The sequence below is a fragment of the Phyllobates terribilis genome, unplaced genomic scaffold (genome assembly GCF_046119375.1).
Source record: "Phyllobates terribilis strain yellow unplaced genomic scaffold, ASM4611937v1 Scaffold_259__1_contigs__length_2703414, whole genome shotgun sequence".
In the NCBI taxonomy this organism is placed as follows: domain Eukaryota; kingdom Metazoa; phylum Chordata; class Amphibia; order Anura; family Dendrobatidae; genus Phyllobates; species Phyllobates terribilis.
In genome coordinates this window covers 345,542-366,687 of record NW_027363019.1, presented here as the reverse complement: position 1 = coordinate 366,687, position 21,146 = coordinate 345,542, and the positions used below count along the sequence as shown (strand labels likewise).

At 47.3% G+C, this 21,146-nt stretch overlaps 1 protein-coding gene across 1 annotated transcript; it reads left to right on the top strand.

Moving 5' to 3' along the window:
- The first annotated feature begins 2,620 nt into the window (after positions 1-2,620).
- On the top strand, positions 2,621-18,457 carry LOC141219285 (uncharacterized). The gene is made up of 6 exons (XM_073666057.1): positions 2,621-2,631; positions 3,472-3,571; positions 4,290-4,368; positions 5,069-5,166; positions 5,289-5,406; positions 16,569-18,457. Exons 1-6 carry the CDS (start codon positions 2,621-2,623, stop codon positions 18,443-18,445), a joined length of 2,283 nt encoding a protein of 760 aa, XP_073522158.1. The 3' UTR covers positions 18,446-18,457.
- The last annotated feature ends 2,689 nt before the right edge of the window (positions 18,458-21,146 follow it).

Here is a 21,146-nt window from a genome sequence, read left to right as displayed (position 1 = left end):
CTTTCACCTTCCTTCACATTTTGTCTGCAGATTTCCCAATGGAATTTTTCATAAAGTCCCACATTCAATATAACAGCGGATCGTCCTTTGCTTTCCTTATGAGGAGGTCAGAGTTCTCGTTAAGTTCTTTCAGAGCTCGTTGCTCTGATATCATTAGATTATGATATTTCTGTCCTTGAAATTTTGTGTTCCTTTTTAATGTAAGTAGTTGATCTTCAATCATTTCCTAGAAAACATCCAAGACTGGTGGACGAGACTTGACCGGATAGTAATAGAGATTTTTTTTTTATAACAAACGATTGAAAGTAACTGTCTGTTGTGTTGAATCGCTGGAGTTTTATGATCAAGAAGTGAACTCTGTTCATCAAAAGTTCCAGTTCTATTGGGAACATCATCATGAGAAACTTCTTGTAACGAGTTCTCCATGTTCTCATTCTGTTCATTGACCATGAAATGACAACGCAAAGTGAAAGTTCTCACAAACTTATTCACATCTAATAAAGTTCTATGAACGTCAAACTCAATTGTCGGGGAGAAGGTTAAGCCTTTGGATAGAACTGTAACTTCAGCCTCTGTTAATTACTGTCACTAAAGAGATGAAGCGTTTTCTTCAAAGGCCTAAAAATATATCTTTATTATTAACAAATAAAAAAAAAACATATAGAGGAATACCATATGTATTCATATACAAATACAATATATACGAAAAGTGAGGTACAAGTTCAGGAAGAACAATGGTGGTATACCTGGATATAACACTTGGTGTACTGCACTGCTACATCTAAGGCCCAGACCAAAGGTGAAATTATCCTATTAAGTAAATACGAAATATGGGTCCAATTATATGTTAGAGAGTAAAGGTCCATAGCATACATCACATAAGTAATATATAATATCAGTTATTTATATCATTATAATGAAAAAGTTTCTGACTAGAGAAACACTATCACAAGTAAGCATTATACCTCATAGACATAAAGGATATAGTAATAAACATATAAAGTGATAGGTTCAGTCAGTATGCTGGGCAAAGGTGATACAAATAAGCATCAACAGACCAAGTGCAATAGGACACAATAGATAGACATAATGGTAATGTTACCAGCAGTGCAGGAAACCAGGGACCCAACCAGCAAAGGCTAAACAGACAACTGCCGGCTGATATTAATAGCCTGGGAATTGGATATTGTCCCCCTCCCAGTGCAAGAACACCAGCACTCAGCTGCCCAAGAATTGGCGCATCCATAAGATGCACCATTTCTGGCGCCTAGCCTCGGCTCTTTCCACTTGCCCTGGTGTGGTGGCAAGTGGGGTAATACTATTGGGGTTGATGTTAGCTTTGTAATGTTTGCTGACTTCGAGCCCAGGGGTTAGTAATGGGGAGGCGTCTATAAGACACCCCCATTACTAACCCCGTAAGTTTAGTTAAAAAAGCACACACACAAAGCAAAGTCCTTTAATTGAAATGAACACTCCCAGACCCTCTTTTACCCTTTATAAAGATCAAATTAAAATACAAAATAATCCTCACCTGTCCGCAGATAATCCTTATGTGATGCTGTCCAACAACAATCCCCAGCCGTGCTACATCTGGATTGTTTGATGTGACCGCTCAGCAAGCCAGTAGCGTGAGAATGCTCCTGCAGTGTCTAGCGCTGATCTGACTAAGGTCACCGGAGTTCATAGCCGATGAGCTCTGGTCACCTTACTGACGTCACTGCTCGCTGCACTGACCAGTGTGTCCTGGCTGGCGGGCTGAGCCATCGCTCAACACACCATACAGATGTAGCAGAGCTGGAGTTCGTCACGGGACATCAGTATGGATTATCTGCCGACAGTTCAGGATGACTTTGTTTTTTTTTATTTTTCTTTGGATATTATTAAATGGGTAAAAGGGTCGGGAAGTGTTTTGTTCAAATAAAGGACTTTGCTCTGTGTATGTGTTTTTTACTTAAACTGATGGAGGTTAGTAATGTGGGTGTCTTGTAGACGCCTCTCCATTACTAACCCTGGGCTTGAGATCAGCTGACATTACAAAGCTGACATCAACCCCAATATTATTACCCCATTTGCCACTGCACCAGGGAAAGTGGGAAGAGCCGAGGCTAATGGATGCGCCATTTTTTGGGCGGCTGCAGGCTGATGTTATTAGTTTGGGAGGGGGTACAATATGCGTGGCCCCTTCCTAGGCTATTAATACCAGCCTGCAGCTGTCTGCCTAGCCTTTTCTGGTTATTAAAAATAGAAGGGGCCCCCACATCATTTTTTTGGGAGGGGGTCACCCCTTGTTAATAACCAGTAAAGGCTACGCAGATGTTAATATTAATCCCCTGGGAAGATCTATGTATATTAATGTTTATTACCCGCTTCCCAGACTATAAGCATCAGCTGTCCGCTTTCCCCCTTTGCTTTTTTTACTTTAAATTCTTTAATTATTAGCTAAATCCATGTACAGCAGCTCCACACGCCCTGCACTGATGATATATCTCACTGACTCATTTCTATCTTTCTACATCTATAAAAAAATGTTTTATTAGTTAGAAAATTAGCCTGAAATGTCAGAGAATGACCGTCTGTAAAAGCTGATGTTATAAACGCGTTTGATACGGATGTCATACAGATGCGAGACAGGTGAGAGAAGTCGCATCGTACTCGCAAGACAATCATCCTACTTTTCAGGAATATCCGACCAATTTTATTTCAGCCGATGAGTGCGATCCCTTAAATGCGACATGTTAGTAACGGCTGATTGACGTCAAACTGGCCATAGATATAAGTATTGGGGAGCAGGACTGCAGACTTAAAATGCAAAAGGGGAGAAAGGAGGAAACTTAAAATTGGTTTTGTAAATTTTGTTTGAAAAATAAGAAATTGCTGATTAAACTTTTACCCAAAAAAATAAATCTGATGTGAAGTAGACATGTGGTAAATGTTAGTTATACCATACAAAATAGTTAATACATATCTGGTTTAAAGGCAGAAAAATTAAAAGTCCAACATTTTTTTTGTAAAATTTTCGATATTTTCATAAATAAACGCAAAAAAAAAGCCAAATCCTAAATTTACCAGTAACATGAAGCACAATGTGTCACGAAAAAACAGTTTCAGAATCAGCGGGATCCGTTGAAGCTCCAGAGTTATTACCTCCATAAAGTGACAGTGCTCAGAATTGTAAAAAATTGGCCCGGTCAGGAAGGTGAAAACAGACGCGAGAGTGACGGGGTTAAAGGGATGTTTGTCAGAAGAATATGTATTATAGAACTTTTCTGTGGAGTCTGACCAGACAATCTCTCCTTGGCTCCCCGTGTGCATCAGTAAGCGCCCATGACCCCGGTGCCGGCTCTCTAGTTGTCCTTTCTACACATTGATAGGTGCTAACCGCTGTGTACCGGGTACTCCCCACAACACCGTCCTTCCGGGTTCTGTGACTTCATCCGTCAGCCGTACATGTGCCCTTTTTTCCTCCTTCAGAGACAAACGCAGAACTTTCCGCGCACTTGCTGCCTATTTTAGTGTTTATATCGAGGCGGATGTGGAGATTTCTCTCTATTTAAAGAAGAATAAAAAAGCGGTAACTCGTCTTTTAATAGAACGGAAGGTTCTCTCCCCTTAGAGAGATCCCAGAGGATCCTGTCCAGGAGGGAGGCCGTGTCCTCATGGTGACATCATGAGCTCTCAAAATACAATCACTGGTAAATGGTCACCGTCCTTCCCCCAATCTCCATACAGTGAATTAGGAGAGAAGAAACCGATGGATAGAAATGTGGAGCTTTCTCCAGCTCCTCTGTGGTTCCATCCCTGGAGACGAAAGTTGGAGAAGTTGTGTTTCTTAGTACGGCTCCTCCATCTGACTGACGAGGGTCTTCTCTGTCCCTCTCCTCAGGGTCCTCATCCTCCGAGTGCAGAGCAGAGAGCATTAGGCTTTGGCCTTGCTGATTATCACTTCATACTTGAGGTCCACAATGTGCTGGGACCTCGGTACCGGTGGTGAGGACCACAACAATGTAATTTATTCCCTGATACATAAACATAGAATTACTGGTTCTGAGAGATGAGTCTCATATATAGACAGATACACGGCAGGTCATGTATTCAGTCTCTGTGTCTCCACAGATGGATCCAGGAGGAGAAATCCACCAGAGAGATGTTCCCGTCCTCTGTATTCACAGGACTGTCCAGAGGAGAATCACAACATCCCGGAGGATCATCAGGTAGATGACACTGAAGTCCCCACAACATCGGACCATGAAGTGATGGGACCTGAGCTCATCTTACATTTTTATTTTTAGGGTGAAGATCTGGTTGATATTAAGGTTGAGGTTATACATGGAGCACAAGAGGCGATCGCAATATGGGCCGATCAGCAGGGTGAGGAGGGAGACTGTCATGTCTGTTCTGTGGTCACCTACTACTACTCCCATAATTTCATCATAACATGTGTTGTAGATCGCTCACACGGAGGTAGACACAGGTACACTGTTTCTTTAAAAACTTCTCCTTGGTTTATTAAAATGCAGCATAAACCAACACTGAGTCCATAAAAGAAATCACGGCCCTTTGGCCAAAAAGTTCTCGTTGGTTTATTAAAATGCAGCATAAACCAACACTGAGTCCATAAAAGAAATCACGGCCCTTTGGCCAAAACAGGAAACAAAGCAAAATGGTAACACAAAAGCACAGTCTTTGTGATAGCAGGGATCCACCTGCTGAGAGTTCAGCAACTCCACTTGGTTCAAGAAAAGCAAACACAAGATCCTCTCTGGAGCTAGCTTCTCCAGACACTGAACACTGAATGCCTCAGTAGGACTTGTATTTAAATCAAAGACCACACTCTGAGATGGAGATATGGTGAATGACCTCCCACCCTTCACAATGATCATTCACAAAAAACACTCCCTTTTAACATGGAAGTTTAACCTCTTTAAGCAAATAACATGTTGGAGCAAATTTCATGGTTTCAATTCACAGAAGCTAATAGCCTCCATGAAATATATCTTCCCTCTATCACTTTACCAGTGACTTTGCCACACATGACACAATCTATTCCGTCACTGTGTGTTTCCTACAGATGGATTCAGGAGGAGAAATCCACCAGAGAGATATCCACGTCCTCTGTATTCCCAGGACTGTCCAGAGGAGAATCACAATGTCACGGAGAGTCATCAGGTAGACTGTGCTGAGCCCTGTACCGGATCTGTATATGGGGGGACATTTCTGATCAAGGTCATAGATGTCACAGATTTTGGTGGTTTCTTGTATTGTGCTGATTGTTACATCTGATATATCAGGAGGAAGATCCAACTAAGAATAAAGTGAAGGACGAGACAGAAGAAGAAGCGATGACGGGGGGGGATCAGCCGTGTGTGAGTGACGGGAAGGAGGAGATTCCGGTAGATGTTTCCACAGGTATGTAATAATGACCGGCGTGTGATGATGATGATGACGACCGGCGTGTGATGATGATGATGACCGGTGTGTGATATTGTATGAAGTCTCCGGTACAGTGAAGCTTTATCCGCTGTCCACATCACAGCAGAAGCGTCCGGTGATGGCGCGGCTGCTCCTGTAGAGTCCGGCTGTGCACCAATGAATACCGGGGCCGCCTTCACACCTCTTCTTTATGATTTAGGAAGCACATATTAGTTTTCCTTTACCTTCTATAATATTCTTTCCATCCTTTACGTCCATATTTTCCTTACACAAGTCCGTGCTGCCATATAAATGACTGAGCTTGTGCTCCAGGTTATGAATCTCCCCATCCTATGGATCTCGGGGATGTAGCAGCCACTGTCTGGTGCTGACGAGTGACGACACATGTCACATGTAGAGTCGTCCTACCTGTCGCCTCTGTTTGCTCCCACTGCCTCCTACACTGAGGCCGGCGTTCTGGTCCCTCCTCATCCAGGCCGGCCGCCCGGTGGCATGAAGACCCCTATGGTAAGTCAGTAAGTGCCGTGCTATGGAGGTGTGGGTCAGACATACGGCTGTTGTCCCTCTGCCACTATGGAGGCCATCTTGGATGTAGGAGGACCAGAACACCGGTCTCAGTCGGAGACAAGCGGAGGACACCAGGTAGGTGACAGTACATGACAGATGTTTAGTCCTCTGTGCCGGGTGGAGAATTGCTTCATCATAAAAGGGATTAGGAGCTCGTATCTACAAACAGCTGCGATGGCCGCATCTAGAGTTGTCGTTATCTGACATCATGTTGGTTTTTGAGTTCTGGTTCAATCAACGTATAAACATGGAGACTAAATACTACCCAGAGGGGGCGCCCTTCACCATGCACGGATTATATCCCCTGTCAGCGTCTCATTTATGGTGAATCTTGTAATATGGAGAGATTCACTATATGGAGAATAGTATTGGGCCACCCGCATTAATCACTGCATTCTGGCTTCTCCTTCAGGCCCTGTTGTCCCCCCGGTGTATAACATCCAGCCCTGTCCCACCCCCCAGTGTATAACATGTGGCTCCTCGGTATGTATTGGTTACAATGACAACTGCTGGGTATATAGATCCTGGGGGGCATACTCAGGGGGTGATATGTGCAGGAGAGGCCAGATGTTATACAGGGGTTATATTCACAATAACCAGGGTGTACTTTATTATAAGAGCACATTGTGATTTTGGGAACGTCCCTTTAGAAGAATCTTCACTCTCGGTCTCTCCAGACAAACAAGATGTCGTCTAGGAATCGTCCCCCCATCTGAGCCTCTAACGTGAATAAATAATTCTCTTTCCAACAGTAAAATATATAAATTACCAAAAGAAGGTAAGAAGACGTCCTCATCCAGGTTCCGAAAGTTTTAAGTTTTTTTGTTTTTGTTTTTTTACCAATAAATTGGATGAAATTCTTTTTCCGACAAGAATTGTTACCAAAGAAAGAAACTGCTGCTCAGATTCCCGGCCGTTCCTCCGACATTTATGAATGACATGATAACCGGGTGTCACCGTTCTCCATACATGTGTCCCCACACTTCTGACACTCAGCGCTGATTGGACAATGTAGGGGAACAATGGTAACGCCCAGTTGTCAGTATTTTCTTACATTTATAGGGTGAATAGCAGAAGAACTGCACAGCTTAGTGACCAATAACATTATGACTCCGGAAATGAGAGGACGAGAAAGTAAAAAAATCAATAAAATAATGTATCTGTAAGGCCGATAATGGGGGAAATGATTTACAGATAAAATGACCAAACAACTTACAATCCTAGAATGTTCTGGTTGGAGGGGACCACCTCCAGGGTCCCCGTATCCAGCCCCCTGCTCAATGCAGGACTCACCATCTCAGACAGATGTCTGTCCGGCCTCTGTTGGATTGTTTCTTCCATTCTTGATCGTTTATTTCTCATTACTGACCTCGCTGTATGAGGAGCTTTTTTGTGGGGGATGAGTTGTATTTCTCATCTTGTTACTTTATCATCTTTATTCTGCTGTTATTTTTTAGAATTTTTCTCTCTTCATGAGCTGCACAAGTTGAGTGATAAAACGACCGTCCACCCTGAGACTGAGAAGTGACTATACGGTTATCATATATAGACTCCTGTTATGCACACGCCCGGGCTAAGCGGCGTGTGCGTGTGATTGGTAGTGATTCCACTGGACCGTGCCGGAGAGTGAATGCCTGGAGGGGCGTGACTAAGTATTCACCCGATCCGACCAGGGTCGCACGACGGCATACGACGCCAGTGCACCAAGGAGGAACCGAGCAGAGGGACCAGGTGCTACTCCAGGACAGACCCCGGACACGGCTGTTGACCCACACAGGGGAATACAGGAACAGGCTGGTAGGCTGGCACACAGACTGGTATGCAGGCAGGCGGGTATGCAGGCAGGGGGGTAAAGGCAAGCACAGCTAGAGTGCAGACAGGGAGGCACTAGCAGATAGGAACACAGGCGGGATAGGACCCAGTACACACCGGGACTCAGGAACAATACAGGCAGAGGGTTACAGGCAAGCACAGCTAGAGTGCAGACAGGGAGGCACTAGCAGGTAGGAACACAGGCGGGATAGGGCCCAGTACACACTGGGACTCAGGAACATTACAGGCAGAGGGGTACAGGCAGGGCAGGACAGGACTGCCGGAGCAGCGGGCAGAAGCAGGGCAGGACTGGACTGCCGGAGCAGCGGGCAGAAGCAGGGCAGGACAGGACTGCCGGAGCAGCGGGCAGAAGCAGGGCAGGACAGGACTGCCGGAGCAGCGGGCAGAAGCAGGGCAGGACAGGACTCTGTTCACACGGAACAGACAGGAAGGGAAAGACAGAGCCAGACACCCACAGGGTACTTGCAGTGAAGTAGCGAGTGGACCACAAACTCACAAACGGGAGTACAGAGACAACAGGCAGGAGTTAGGTACGAGTTCAGACTCTGCAGAAAAAGGAAGGGAACGGACATAGAGGCAAAACAGGTAAAGGATAGGAGAGAGTTCAGACTGGAACTGAGTGTACGGAGGAGACCGACACTGCAGCGGGATACAGGAGCGGGTCTGGGAATACTGCCCCCAGAGAGGCGGGACGAACAGGCAAGGAGCGTGTTCAGACAGGACAGACAAGATACAGGAGCGGGTCTAGGTAATCGGCCCCTAGAAGGCGGGAGGAACAGGCTAGGAGCGTGTTCAGACGGGACAGACAAGAGAACACAGAAAGGACTCAGTTCAGACACGGGAACTAATACCGCAAAGCAGGAGACATACAGGACTCAGTTCAGACACGGGAGCTGATACCGCAAAGCAGGAGACATACAGGACTCAGTTCAGACACGGGAACTAATACCGCAAAGCAGGAGACATACAGGACTCAGTTCAGACACGGGAACTAATACCGCAAAGCAGGAGACATACAGGAGTCAGTTCAGACACGGGAGCTGATACCGCAAAGCAGGAGACATACAGGACACAGTTCAGACACGGGAGCTGATACCGCAAAGCAGGAGACATACAGGACTAAGTTCAGACAGGCCTGGAAATACAGCCTCCAGGAAAGGCAGACAAGGAAACAAAGACGGGACCTGGCACCTTCAGAGTGCAAGCACACACTGAAGGAAACACTATGCTCAGGCAGGGATAGAAGGGAGCTGCTGAGCTATATACCAAGTGTCAGACAGCAATAGGCTGAGGACGCACAAGGGGCGTGACCCACAGCAGGTACAAAAAGCAGGAAGTGATCGGGCGCCGCCCTTAAGCAGCAGAGACAGACACAAACAGACAGCATGGAGGGAAGCCAGAGAGACATTCTGGACAGGAGATCAAGTGCGCTCTCTTGCACAGTGGGAGATGGACCACCATGCAAGGACGCCGCCAGGTATGTTACAGTACCTCCCCCCTTACGCCCCCTCTTCTTCAGGCCTGCCAGAATCTTCCGCAGGGAATTCGAGGACCAGTCGTTCACTGGGTTGGAGGGGGACAGAGACTTGAGGGTAATCTCTGCTTCGAGGTACATTAGGTCGGACTCACTGGAGGAAGCAGGCGAGGTATCGGGTACCGAGTATAGGAAAGTCTCTGTCCATTCACCACCAGGTGGCACCCCGAAGGGTTCTGAACACAACTGGAGGTCCTCCGCCTGGTCGGAGGGGTGTAGAGACTTGGGAGTAACCTCTGCTTCGGAGTACACTAGGTTGGACTCACTGGACGAAGCGAGCGAGGTATCAGGTACAGAGTATAGGAGAGTCTCTGTCCTTTCACCACCAGGTGGCACCCCAAAGGGTTCTGAACACAACTGGAGGTCCTCCGCCTGGTCGGAGGGGTGTAGAGACTCGGGAGTAACCTCTGCTTCGGAGTACACTAGGTTGGACTCACTGGACGAAGCGAGCGAGGTATCAGGTACAGAGTATAGGAGAGTCTCTGTCCTTTCGCTACCAGGTAGCACCCCGAAGGGTTCAGGAGACAACTGGAGATCCTCCGCCTGGTCGGAGGGGTGTAGAGACTCGGGGGTAACTACCACTTTGGGGTACCCATTGTCAGGCTCACAGGACGAAGCGGACAAAGTATTGAGTACCGGGTGTAGAGAAGTCTCTCTCCATTTGTCATCGAGAGGTATCCCGGAGGATTCTGGAGGCAACAGGGGATCCTCCGCCAGGTAGTAGAGGTGCACAGACTCTGAGGTAACCACAGCTTTGGAGCATCCTTGGACATGCACACCGGTTAAAGAGAGAGAAGCAACTGATGCCGGGTGCAGGAAGTTCTCCTGTGTGGAGTCTGGATGGGCAGAAGTCTCTTCGGGCAGGAGAACTGGTGCACTACACACGCACATTACCCATTGGGGTTTCTCCGGGATACAGGGAGATGAAGCTTCAGTAGGGACTTCAAGGTTGGGGTCAGGAGGTCTCAGGGAGGACAGACCCTGGCGTGACGGCTTGCCTCTAAGTCTAGCACGTCTGGACTGCCTCTTGAGGTTGAGAGAAGTATTCCGGAAAGCGTAGTCACCCTGTGAGGATTCTGGGTGGGCAGTAGTCTCATTGGGCTGGAGGACTATTGCGCTACCCACACACATTACCCATTGGGGCTGCTCCGGGATATTGGGAAGTGAAGCTTCAGCAGGAGCCTCCGGGTTAGGATCATCGAAGACCATTAGAAAGGCCACCAGGAAGGCCATTAGGTCCCGGAGGATCGGATCCTGTGTTTCATATAGGGGGTTGATCCATTCCAAGGCATCACCCGCCAGGTAAGACATCATAAAGGCCACTTTAGCCCAATCGGAAGGAAAATAAAGAGGGTAGGCCTTAAAGTGTAGCATGCATTGCTCCACAAATGCACGACACTGTCTTGGATCCCCATAGTAACGTGGCGGATCCGCAGGAACGAGAGCTGATAGATCCATCTGGACGGTGCTTAATTCGCCTGGAACTCAGCTAAGGGAAAAAAAATTTATTTATTTATTTTAATGCATGTATTCGCTGGAAAAACTTCTCAAAGAGCGAAGGCCGTGGGGCTCAACGGAAACCATGGCCTGAGCATGCTGTTATGCACACGCCCGGGCTAAGCGGCGTGTGCGTGTGATTGGTAGTGATTCCACTGGACCGTGCCGGAGAGTGAATGCCTGGAGGGGCGTGACTAAGTATTCACCCGATCCGACCAGGGTCGCACGACGGCATACGACGCCAGTGCACCAAGGAGGAACCGAGCAGAGGGACCAGGTGCTACTCCAGGACAGACCCCGGACACGGCTGTTGACCCACACAGGGGAATACAGGAACAGGCTGGTAGGCTGGCACACAGACTGGTATGCAGGCAGGCGGGTATGCAGGCAGGGGGGTAAAGGCAAGCACAGCTAGAGTGCAGACAGGGAGGCACTAGCAGGTAGGAACACAGGCGGGATAGGACCCAGTACACACCGGGACTCAGGAACAATACAGGCAGAGGGTTACAGGCAAGCACAGCTAGAGTGCAGACAGGGAGGCACTAGCAGGTAGGAACACAGGCGGGATAGGGCCCAGTACACACTGGGACTCAGGAACATTACAGGCAGAGGGGTACAGGCAGGGCAGGACAGGACTGCCGGAGCAGCGGGCAGAAGCAGGGCAGGACTGGACTGCCGGAGCAGCGGGCAGAAGCAGGGCAGGACAGGACTGCCGGAGCAGTGGGCAGAAGCAGGGCAGGACAGGACTGCCGGAGCAGCGGGCAGAAGCAGGGCAGGACAGGACTCTGTTCACACGGAACAGACAGGAAGGGAAAGACAGAGCCAGACACCCACAGGGTACTTGCAGTGAAGTAGCGAGTGGACCACAAACTCACAAACGGGAGTACAGAGACAACAGGCAGGAGTTAGGTACGAGTTCAGACTCTGCAGAAAAAGGAAGGGAACGGACATAGAGGCAAAACAGGTAAAGGATAGGAGAGAGTTCAGACTGGAACTGAGTGTACGGAGGAGACCGACACTGCAGCGGGATACAGGAGCGGGTCTGGGAATACTGCCCCCAGAGAGGCGGGACGAACAGGCAAGGAGCGTGTTCAGACAGGACAGACAAGATACAGGAGCGGGTCTAGGTAATCGGCCCCTAGAAGGCGGGAGGAACAGGCTAGGAGCGTGTTCAGACGGGACAGACAAGAGAACACAGAAAGGACTCAGTTCAGACACGGGAACTAATACCGCAACGCAGGAGACATACAGGACTCAGTTCAGACACGGGAGCTGATACCGCAAAGCAGGAGACATACAGGACTCAGTTCAGACACGGGAACTAATACCGCAAAGCAGGAGACATACAGGACTCAGTTCAGACACGGGAACTAATACCGCAAAGCAGGAGACATACAGGAGTCAGTTCAGACACGGGAGCTGATACCGCAAAGCAGGAGACATACAGGACACAGTTCAGACACGGGAGCTGATACCGCAAAGCAGGAGACATACAGGACTAAGTTCAGACAGGCCTGGAAATACAGCCTCCAGGAAAGGCAGACAAGGAAACAAAGACGGGACCTGGCACCTTCAGAGTGCAAGCACACACTGAAGGAAACACTATGCTCAGGCAGGGATAGAAGGGAGCTGCTGAGCTATATACCAAGTGTCAGACAGCAATAGGCTGAGGACGCACAAGGGGCGTGACCCACAGCAGGTACAAAAAGCAGGAAGTGATCGGGCGCCGCCCTTAAGCAGCAGAGACAGACACAAACAGACAGCATGGAGGGAAGCCAGAGAGACATTCTGGACAGGAGATCAAGTGCGCTCTCTTGCACAGTGGGAGATGGACCACCATGCAAGGACGCCGCCAGGTATGTTACAACTCCCTTCCTTGTGTCCTCCATTTGCCTCCTGTAACAGTGAACCGATGGAGGAAACCTGGCAGGTCCTAATAATAAGGCGCTTACAGACAGTCTCCATACAGCCGGTCCCAGAGGTTTCCCGGCTTCCATCTTTTCACCACTGTACAGTGATCTGGACTTACAGCACAGACACCGGGGCGGCTCCACATAGTAGTGCTGGCTGGTAGAGCGAGCTGGCAGAAGAAGGTCGACATGTCAGATCAGACCTAAAGATGGCAGGTGCTAGACAATCAAGAAGCGGGACGAGGTCAGAATCAGGAAGCCGAGTAAGAATGGTCCTGTAGATGGAGGCCTAAGTCATCCCGGGGTATTATGGAAGCCAGACAAGGTTACCAAAAACAAACAGGAGCAATGAAAGCAGGTGCAGAATACATCTGTAACTGGTGACGCCCCGCAGACTGCTGGGAGATTAATAGGATGTGGCGCTGCCCCATAGGTCACAGCACAGGAAAGGCAGGGGAGGGTGGGGTAGACGTATTACTGCACTCCCCATACCACTGCACTGGCCGCCCTGGAAGCCGGGGGAAGGGACCACCGATCTGAGGGGGCAGCGGAGGGCAGAGGACCCCATAGGGGACTGTATAGGGAAATGTGTAGTGTTCAGTCCCGGGGTGGAGGGTCTCTGTAACTGCGGTAATACAACTAATCCAAGCCAATAACAATATATTTATTTCATTTTCTTTTAGGACTTTTCTACAATAAATACTTTGTTTCTTTTCAGACATTTTTGTGTTACCAAATCCTGGCGGCCATAAACCATAAGCGATGTATTGTTACATGGTGACAGTATTCCTCATTGTTCCCATATAATATACACAACGTCCTGATCAGTCTTTATTACACAAGAATAAGAGGAATAAACTTCATGAATTGTAAGAATAGACGAGATGGAAATAGGAAACTTTGTCCCCGGAGTCTCCACAGAAATCTGCGTATTTCTTATTCCGTCTCAGGATTCTCGGTTCCGGGGTAAAATCTCTATTCAATTAGGAAACATTGTTCCATCACTGAGATCGGAGGTGACGGCCGCTCCTGATAAGATTCTTTGTAGGGGGAGGGGAGAGGAGGGCGGGGCTAGAGGCCGAGCTCCTCCCATCTACATGGACTCTGACCAGCAGTGACCGTCCTCTCCTATCTCAGTAATGGGACGCGTACACCCGGCGTCAGAGGCTCAATGCAGTGAGGAGGAGAAGCCGCGCGCATGCGGTAGGTTTGTCATGTTCTCAAGCCCCCAAAGCCGTGATGACATGCTAAGTGGGGCGACTGCTCTGGGGTCACGAACGCCTCATCGACAAGTCAAAGGCCTCATTTACATATCATAAACTTTAGAAATACAATACTTTTTCTAAACATCTGTTTGTGTGTTTAATGTAATAGAGATGTTAGGCGGAGAGTTTATATCTGCAGACACAACTGCTGCGGGTTCTGGGGGCACAGGGAACGGACAGTTTCCCTTTAAACATAATTTTTAAGGACATATATTTAGTGTTTTGGGCAGGGGCGGATGTATCACATGTGCAGTAGGTTCAGCTGCATATAGACCAAGTAATGTAGGGAGGCTCCAGGGGATAAGGAGGATCCGTGGTGTAGGGAGGCTCCAGGGGATAAGGAGGATCCGTGGTGTAGGGAGGCTCCAGGGGGTAAGGAGGATCCATGGTGTAGGGAGGCTCCAGGGGATAAGGAGGCTCTGTGGTGTAGGGAGGCTCCAGGGGATAAGGAGGATCCGTGGTGTAGGGAGGCTCCAGGAGATAAGGAGGCTCTGTGGTGTATGGAGGCTCCAGGGGATAAGGAGGATCCGTGGTGTAGGGAGGCTCCAGGAGATAAGGAGGCTCTGTGGTGTAGGGAGGCTCCAGGGGATAAGGAGGCTCTGTGGTGTAGGGAGGCTCCAGGAGATAAGGAGGCTCTGTGGTGTAGGGAGGCTCCAGGGGATAAGAAGGATCCGTGGTGTAGGGAGGCTCCAGGGGATAAGGAGGATCCATGGTGTAGGTAGGCTCCAGGGGATAAGGAGGATCCATGGTGTAGGAAGGCTCCAGGGAATAAGGAGGTTCCATGGTGTAGGGAGGCTCCAGGGGATAAGGAGGATCCATGGTGTAGGGAGGCTCCAGGGGATATGGAGGATCCGTGGTGTAGGGAGGCTCCAGGGGATAAGGAGGATCCATGGTGTAGGGAGGCTCCAGGGAATAAGGAGGATCCATGGTGTAGGGAGGCTCCAGGGGATAAGGAGGATCCATGGTGTAGGGAGGCTCCAGGGGATAAGGAGGATCCGTGGTGTAGGGAGGCCCCAGGTAATAAGGAGGATCCGTGGTGTAGGGAGGCTCCAGGGGATAAGCAGGCTCTGTGGTGTAGGGAGGCTCCAGGGGATAAGCAGGCTCTGTGGTGTAGGGAGGCTCCAGGGGATATGCAGGCTCTGTGGTGTAGAGAGGCTCCAGGGGATAAGGATGATCCGTGGTGTAGGGAGGCTCCAGGGGATAAGGATGATCCGTGGTGTAGGGAGGCTCCAGGGGATGATGAGGATTCATGGTGTAGGGAGGCTCCAGGGGATGATGAGGATCCGTGGTGTAGGGAGGCTCCAGGGGATAAGGAGGCTCCGTGGTGTAGGAAGGCTCCAGGGGATAAGGAGGATCCGTGGTATAGGGAGGCTCCAGGGGATAAGGAGGATCCATGGTGTAGGGAGGCTCCAGGGGATAAGCAGACTCTGTGGTGTAGGGAGGCTCCAGGGGATAAGGAGGATCCGTGATGTAGGGAGGCTCCAGGGGATAAGAAGGATGCGTGGTGTAGGGAGGCTCCAGGGGATAAGAAGGATCCGTGGTGTAGGGTGGTTAATGGAATAAGGAGGCTCCAGAGGGGACATGGAGGCCCATTTGCACTACAGGTTGCTCACATGCTGGAATCGTTCCACTTTCTACCACTGTAGATTTTTCTTCTCAGACATTGGGAGAAGGACTCCCCTGGGTCCGGTAATTAGGATTTAACCCTGTAATATTATTTCGGTGCTATTTCATTCTTCTAAGGGTTCGTATCATGTCCTTAGTAGGGTTGAGCAAGTATGTTCTGTCCGAGAGTGCTCGGGCTGAGCTCCGAGTATTTACAGCTGCTCGGTGATAATGTTAAATCGCTCCCGGGTGCATGATTTGCAACTGTTTGACAGTTTTATTACATGTGAGGAATGTGTAAGAACTAGACATTCCTCACATGTAATAAAGCTGTCAAACAGTCGCAAATCATGCACATGGGAGGGATTCAACCTTATCACTGAGCAGCTATAAATACTCGGTACTCGGTGCTCGGCCCGAGCATACTCAGCGAGAGGGTTAATAGAACATACTTGCTCAACACTAGTCCTTAGGCATACTGTGGACATGATTACGGTGGCCACCTTTATGAGGTCCACCTTTCTGATTAGTCAATCTCATTTGCATACGGTAATGTAAGATTAAAACTCAATTTTTAATTGCGTGGACACTTTTCTACACTGAGGGCATGATGGGAAGCTTGAGAGAGTGAAATGGCACTGGTGGTACATTAAGGGGGTAAATCCTGATGACAGGTTCCCTTTAAGAACTGTCTATTTGCTGTCTAATCTCTGGTACCCCTGACTTGTGCCAATGTCACCAGTTTATAAGTGTCATTCACTTTACCCGTCATTGTGTTAATGTTATGGCATGTAGTTGTCTTCCTTATTACCGGTACTTTCACTGACGAGGGTCTTTATTGTGAGATCCAGAAAATACATTTAGAATAGAAATCCCTTTTGTGTTGTAGATTAGATGTGATTTTTTTTCTATCTTTCATCCCTACAGGAAATCCTTGTGGGAATAACGGTTCATCACTAAATTGTAAAAAAGAAGATATCTGGAAGCACTCTAATGGAGGAAACCTCATCACCCTTCCTGCACCTCCTGGACTTCACAGCACTTCACCTTCTTATAATCCTCCTGATCATGAGGAATCATCTCCTGAGCAATCTCGCATTATTACCACAATTCCAGGTGACACAGTGGATACAAGATTTCAGTGTGACAAGCAATTTACTAAATGCTCAGCTCAGACACAAAGAAAACACAAAGGAGAAAAGCCATACTCCTGTTCAGAATGTGGGAAATGCTTTACAAATCAAACAAAATTTGTTATACATCAGAGAAGTCACACAGGAGAGAAGCCATATTCATGTTCAGAATGTGGGAAATGCTTTACAGATAAAGGGAATCTTATTAGACATCAGAGAATTCACACAGGAGAGAAGCCATATTCATGTTCAGAATGTGGGAAATGCTTTACCGATAAAGGGAATCTTGTTAAACATCAGAGAATTCACACAGGAGAGAAGCCGTATTCATGTTCAGAATGTGGGAAATGCTTTACATGTAAATCAAGATTTATTATACATCAGAGAATTCACACAGGAGAAAAACCATTTTCATGTTCAGTATGTGGGAAATGCTTTACAGATAAAGGGACTCTTATTAGACATCAGAAAACTCACACAGGAGAGAAGCCATATTCCTGTTCAGAATGTGGGAAATGCTTTACATATAAATCAAAATGTGTTATACATGAGAGAATTCACACAGGAGAAAAGACATTTTCATGTTCGGAATGTGGGAAGGTCTTCATAGGTAAATTAAGTCTTGTGATGCATAAGAGAAGTCACACTTTGGAGAAGCTGTATTCATGTTCAGAATGTGGGAAATGCTTTACATATAAATCAAGATTTATTATACATCAGAGAATTCACACAGGAGAAAAACCATTTTCGTGTTCAGTATGTGGGAAATGCTTTACAGATAAAAGGACTCTTATTAGACATCAGAAAACTCACACAGGAGAGAAGCCATATTCCTGTTCAGAATGTGGGAAATGCTTTACATATAAATCAAAATGTGTTATACATGAGAGAATTCACATAGGAGAAAAGCCATTTTCATGTTCGGAATGTGGGAAGGCCTTCACAAGTAAATTAAGTCTTGTGATGCATGAGAGAATTCACACTGGGGAGAAGCTGTATTCATGTTCAGAATGTGGGAAATGCTTTCCAACTAAATCAAGATTTATTATACATCAGAGAATTCACACAGGAGAAAAACCATTTTCATGTTCACTATGTGGGAAATGCTTTATTGATAAAAAGACTCTTATTAGACATCAGAAAACTCACACAGGAGAGAAGCCGTATTCATGTTCAGAATGTGGGAAATGCTTTCCAGCTAAATCAAGATTTATTATACATCAGAGAATTCACACAGGAGAGAAGCCATTTTCATGTTCAGTATGTGGGAAATGCTTTATTGATAAAAAGACTCTTATTAGACATCAGAAAACTCACACAGGAGAGAAGCCATATTCCTGTTCAGAATGTGGGAAATGCTTTACAGAGAAATCAAAATGTGTTAGACATGAGAGAATTCACACAGGAGAAAAGCCATTTTCATGTTTGGAATGTGGGAAATGCTTTACAGATAAAGGGACTCTTATTAAACATCAGAAAATTCACACAGGAGAAAAGCCATTTTCATGTTTGGAATGTGGGAAGGCCTTCACAGGTAAATTAAGTCTTGTGATGCACGAGAGAAGTCACACTGGGGAGAAGCCGTATTCATGTTCACTATGTGGGAAATCTTTTGTAAAGAAATCGTATCTTGTTAGACATGAGAGAAGTCATACAGGAAAGAAACTGTAATCATGTACACTGTGTGTTTTAAAATTTTTAATAAAATTGCTCAGAATAATGAGTACACCCCCTTTGATAAGTAAGATTGTCATTAATCTCACTGAATACCAGAACAATTTCTAAAATTTTCCTTTCCCCCATGACCAGCGCCACACGAGAGAGGGAATTCACCCAATAAGGACAGGAAGCGTACTGAATAAGAGGGCTGCACCTCTACCCCGCATCATTTTGGTTTTCTGTCCATGAGGGAACCTGAAGCTGAAGAATCAGGAGAGGAAAGTTAAAGGAGAAACTTACCCAGGCCTTGCCTGGAAGAAAGGCTCCTTGGCTATAGTGCCGGTGTCAGGTCCTGGAAGCGCCACCGCTGGTCACTTGAGGGCTCATGTAGATGCGAGCACCGAAGTCCTTTTTGAAGCCTGCTGGCTCCAACAATGTCCCAGGCTTGCGCATGTGCAGGACGCCCTGGGATTGGTGTGCCCTGATGAAGAGCATGCCGGAGACTTCTGACCTGAAGTGTTGGATTTCACTTCCAGGGGGTCTGGAGAAGGCATGCACAAGGGTGTGGGGGAGTTGCTATGGCTGGTCCCTCTTTTAAAATCACGCCTGACTGCCAAAAGAGTGGGTTTGCTCTGGCTCTCCTTCCCCACGTGATATGGAGGAACGGCAGTGCCAGGATCAGAGTTCACACAGCAATGGCAGTCTCATGAGTTGCAGAAGTGACAGTACCACCAACCATGAATAATGGTGTGATTTGATCCAGCCTCTGAGTCTGGTACCCTTATTAAACTCCAGAATGCTGACTGATGTTTGTGAAATTTCACCATGGTAATTAAGTCCCTTTTTCTTGTCTCTAATTACTTGGAACGGCTTAAGAAATGTGGCACAAAAGAATAAGTAGTGAACCCTTTGTAGGGATAAGTTACCTGACTTGTGGCAGAAAAGACTGTGCAGATTGTATACAGAAAACCACATGTGAAGAATCCACTAACTTCATGGATTTGAGATCAGTGATCAGGGCACAAGTTAAGAATTCCCTTGAGACCCTTATTCATAAAAAAAGGAATAGAAAGGGAAGGAAAGGGTCCAAAAAACTATCACCTGATTTAGATGAATCTATAAAGTCGGAAGGTGAATGTGGATCGGATTCTTGTTCCTTTTCATTCTTTAATGGCGATACAGGGGGTAGGCCATGCTTTCCTATAAAAGTCGCAGATAGGTTGATTAAGGCTGTGAGAGCTACCATGGGCATCTCGGATCCTAAGACCCCCAAATCCATACAAGAGTTCATGTTTTGTGGATTAGAGCAAAAAAAAAGAGGCGCATATTTCTAATTAATGAAAAGATTCAGGCTCTCATTAAGAGAAAAAAATGAAGAGAAAGGGTTCACTACCATCATCTTCTAAGAGAAGATGCCAAAACAAGACTCATGGAATAAGATCCCAAAGATAGACGTAGCAGTGGCCAATTCATCCAGAAAATCTACCTTGCCTTTTGAGGATGTGGGTATTCTGAAAGACCATCTGGATAGAAAGGCAGATGGTTACTTAAGACACACCTGGAGTCCTCGGTGGGTGCCCTGAAGCCAGCGGTCTCTACGACCTGTACAGCCAGATCTATGATTATCTGGTTGCAACAACTAGAAGGTCAACTGAAGGATAATGTCCCAAAGGAAAAGATCCTGGCTGATGCAGGGAGCAGCAGCTTTTATTGCAGATGCCTCAACAGACTCAGTGAGGCTGGCAGCCAGGTTAGCGGGCCTCTTTATTGCCACTCGTAGGGCGCTATCGGTAAAAAGTTGGCCTGGGGATGTCCAGTCAAAGACCAAACTGTGTTCAATCCCATGTGATGGGGCTTTCTTTTTGGTCAAGTTTTGGATGACATCTTGGACAAAGCTGGAGATAAAAAGAAAGGATTCCCCAGTTTGTCTATCCCAGAATACAGGAGTACCTTTTGGAATAGAAGATAAGGCCGGAAAAGACCTTCTAGGGATCAGGGAAATAGGAAGTCAGAAGACTAAAAAAAAGGTTTCATGTTTGGGGGGCCGCCTTCAGGGGGAAGGAAGTCTTCCCAGTGATGTCATTCCCCCGGAAGGAGGAATGCTTTCCCTCTTCCTCCATGCGTACGAATAAAATTCATCCCATGTCTGGATTCTAGGGATAGTGGAAGCAGACCTAAAATTGGAATTCCAGACTATCCTTCCACCCCTGCGAACCGTCATGGTGACACCTCTCCGAAGGTCTTCCAAGCAATAGTTAGTCCTGGAGGCAGAGTTTTTGGTCCTCTTGGAGGTACCCATAGAAGAATAAGGAAAGGGATTATATTCCCCCCTTTTCTTGATAAAGAAGCTGGATGGCACTTTCAGAACTATAGTAAATTTGAGAGGTCTGAACAGATTTCTGGTGTATCAACCCTTCAAGATGAAGTCAAAACAATCGGCTGTAAAACTTCTGTTTCTAGGTTGCTACATCGTGAGGACCTGCGCCGCGGTAAGCTGACTGTGACACGGGTGCCATGTGATGCCGACGCCACCCCGCCTATCATGACGCGGTATGCGTCATCAAAGGTCCACAAACCTATCAATCAGACTATGGACATCCGTTTTTTTACACACGTGGTGATTGGCGTGGGCACATTTAAAAGGGATCACATTGACACTGACACATACCCCCTGACGAAGGTTCACCGAAACGCGCGTTGGGGTGGATGTACA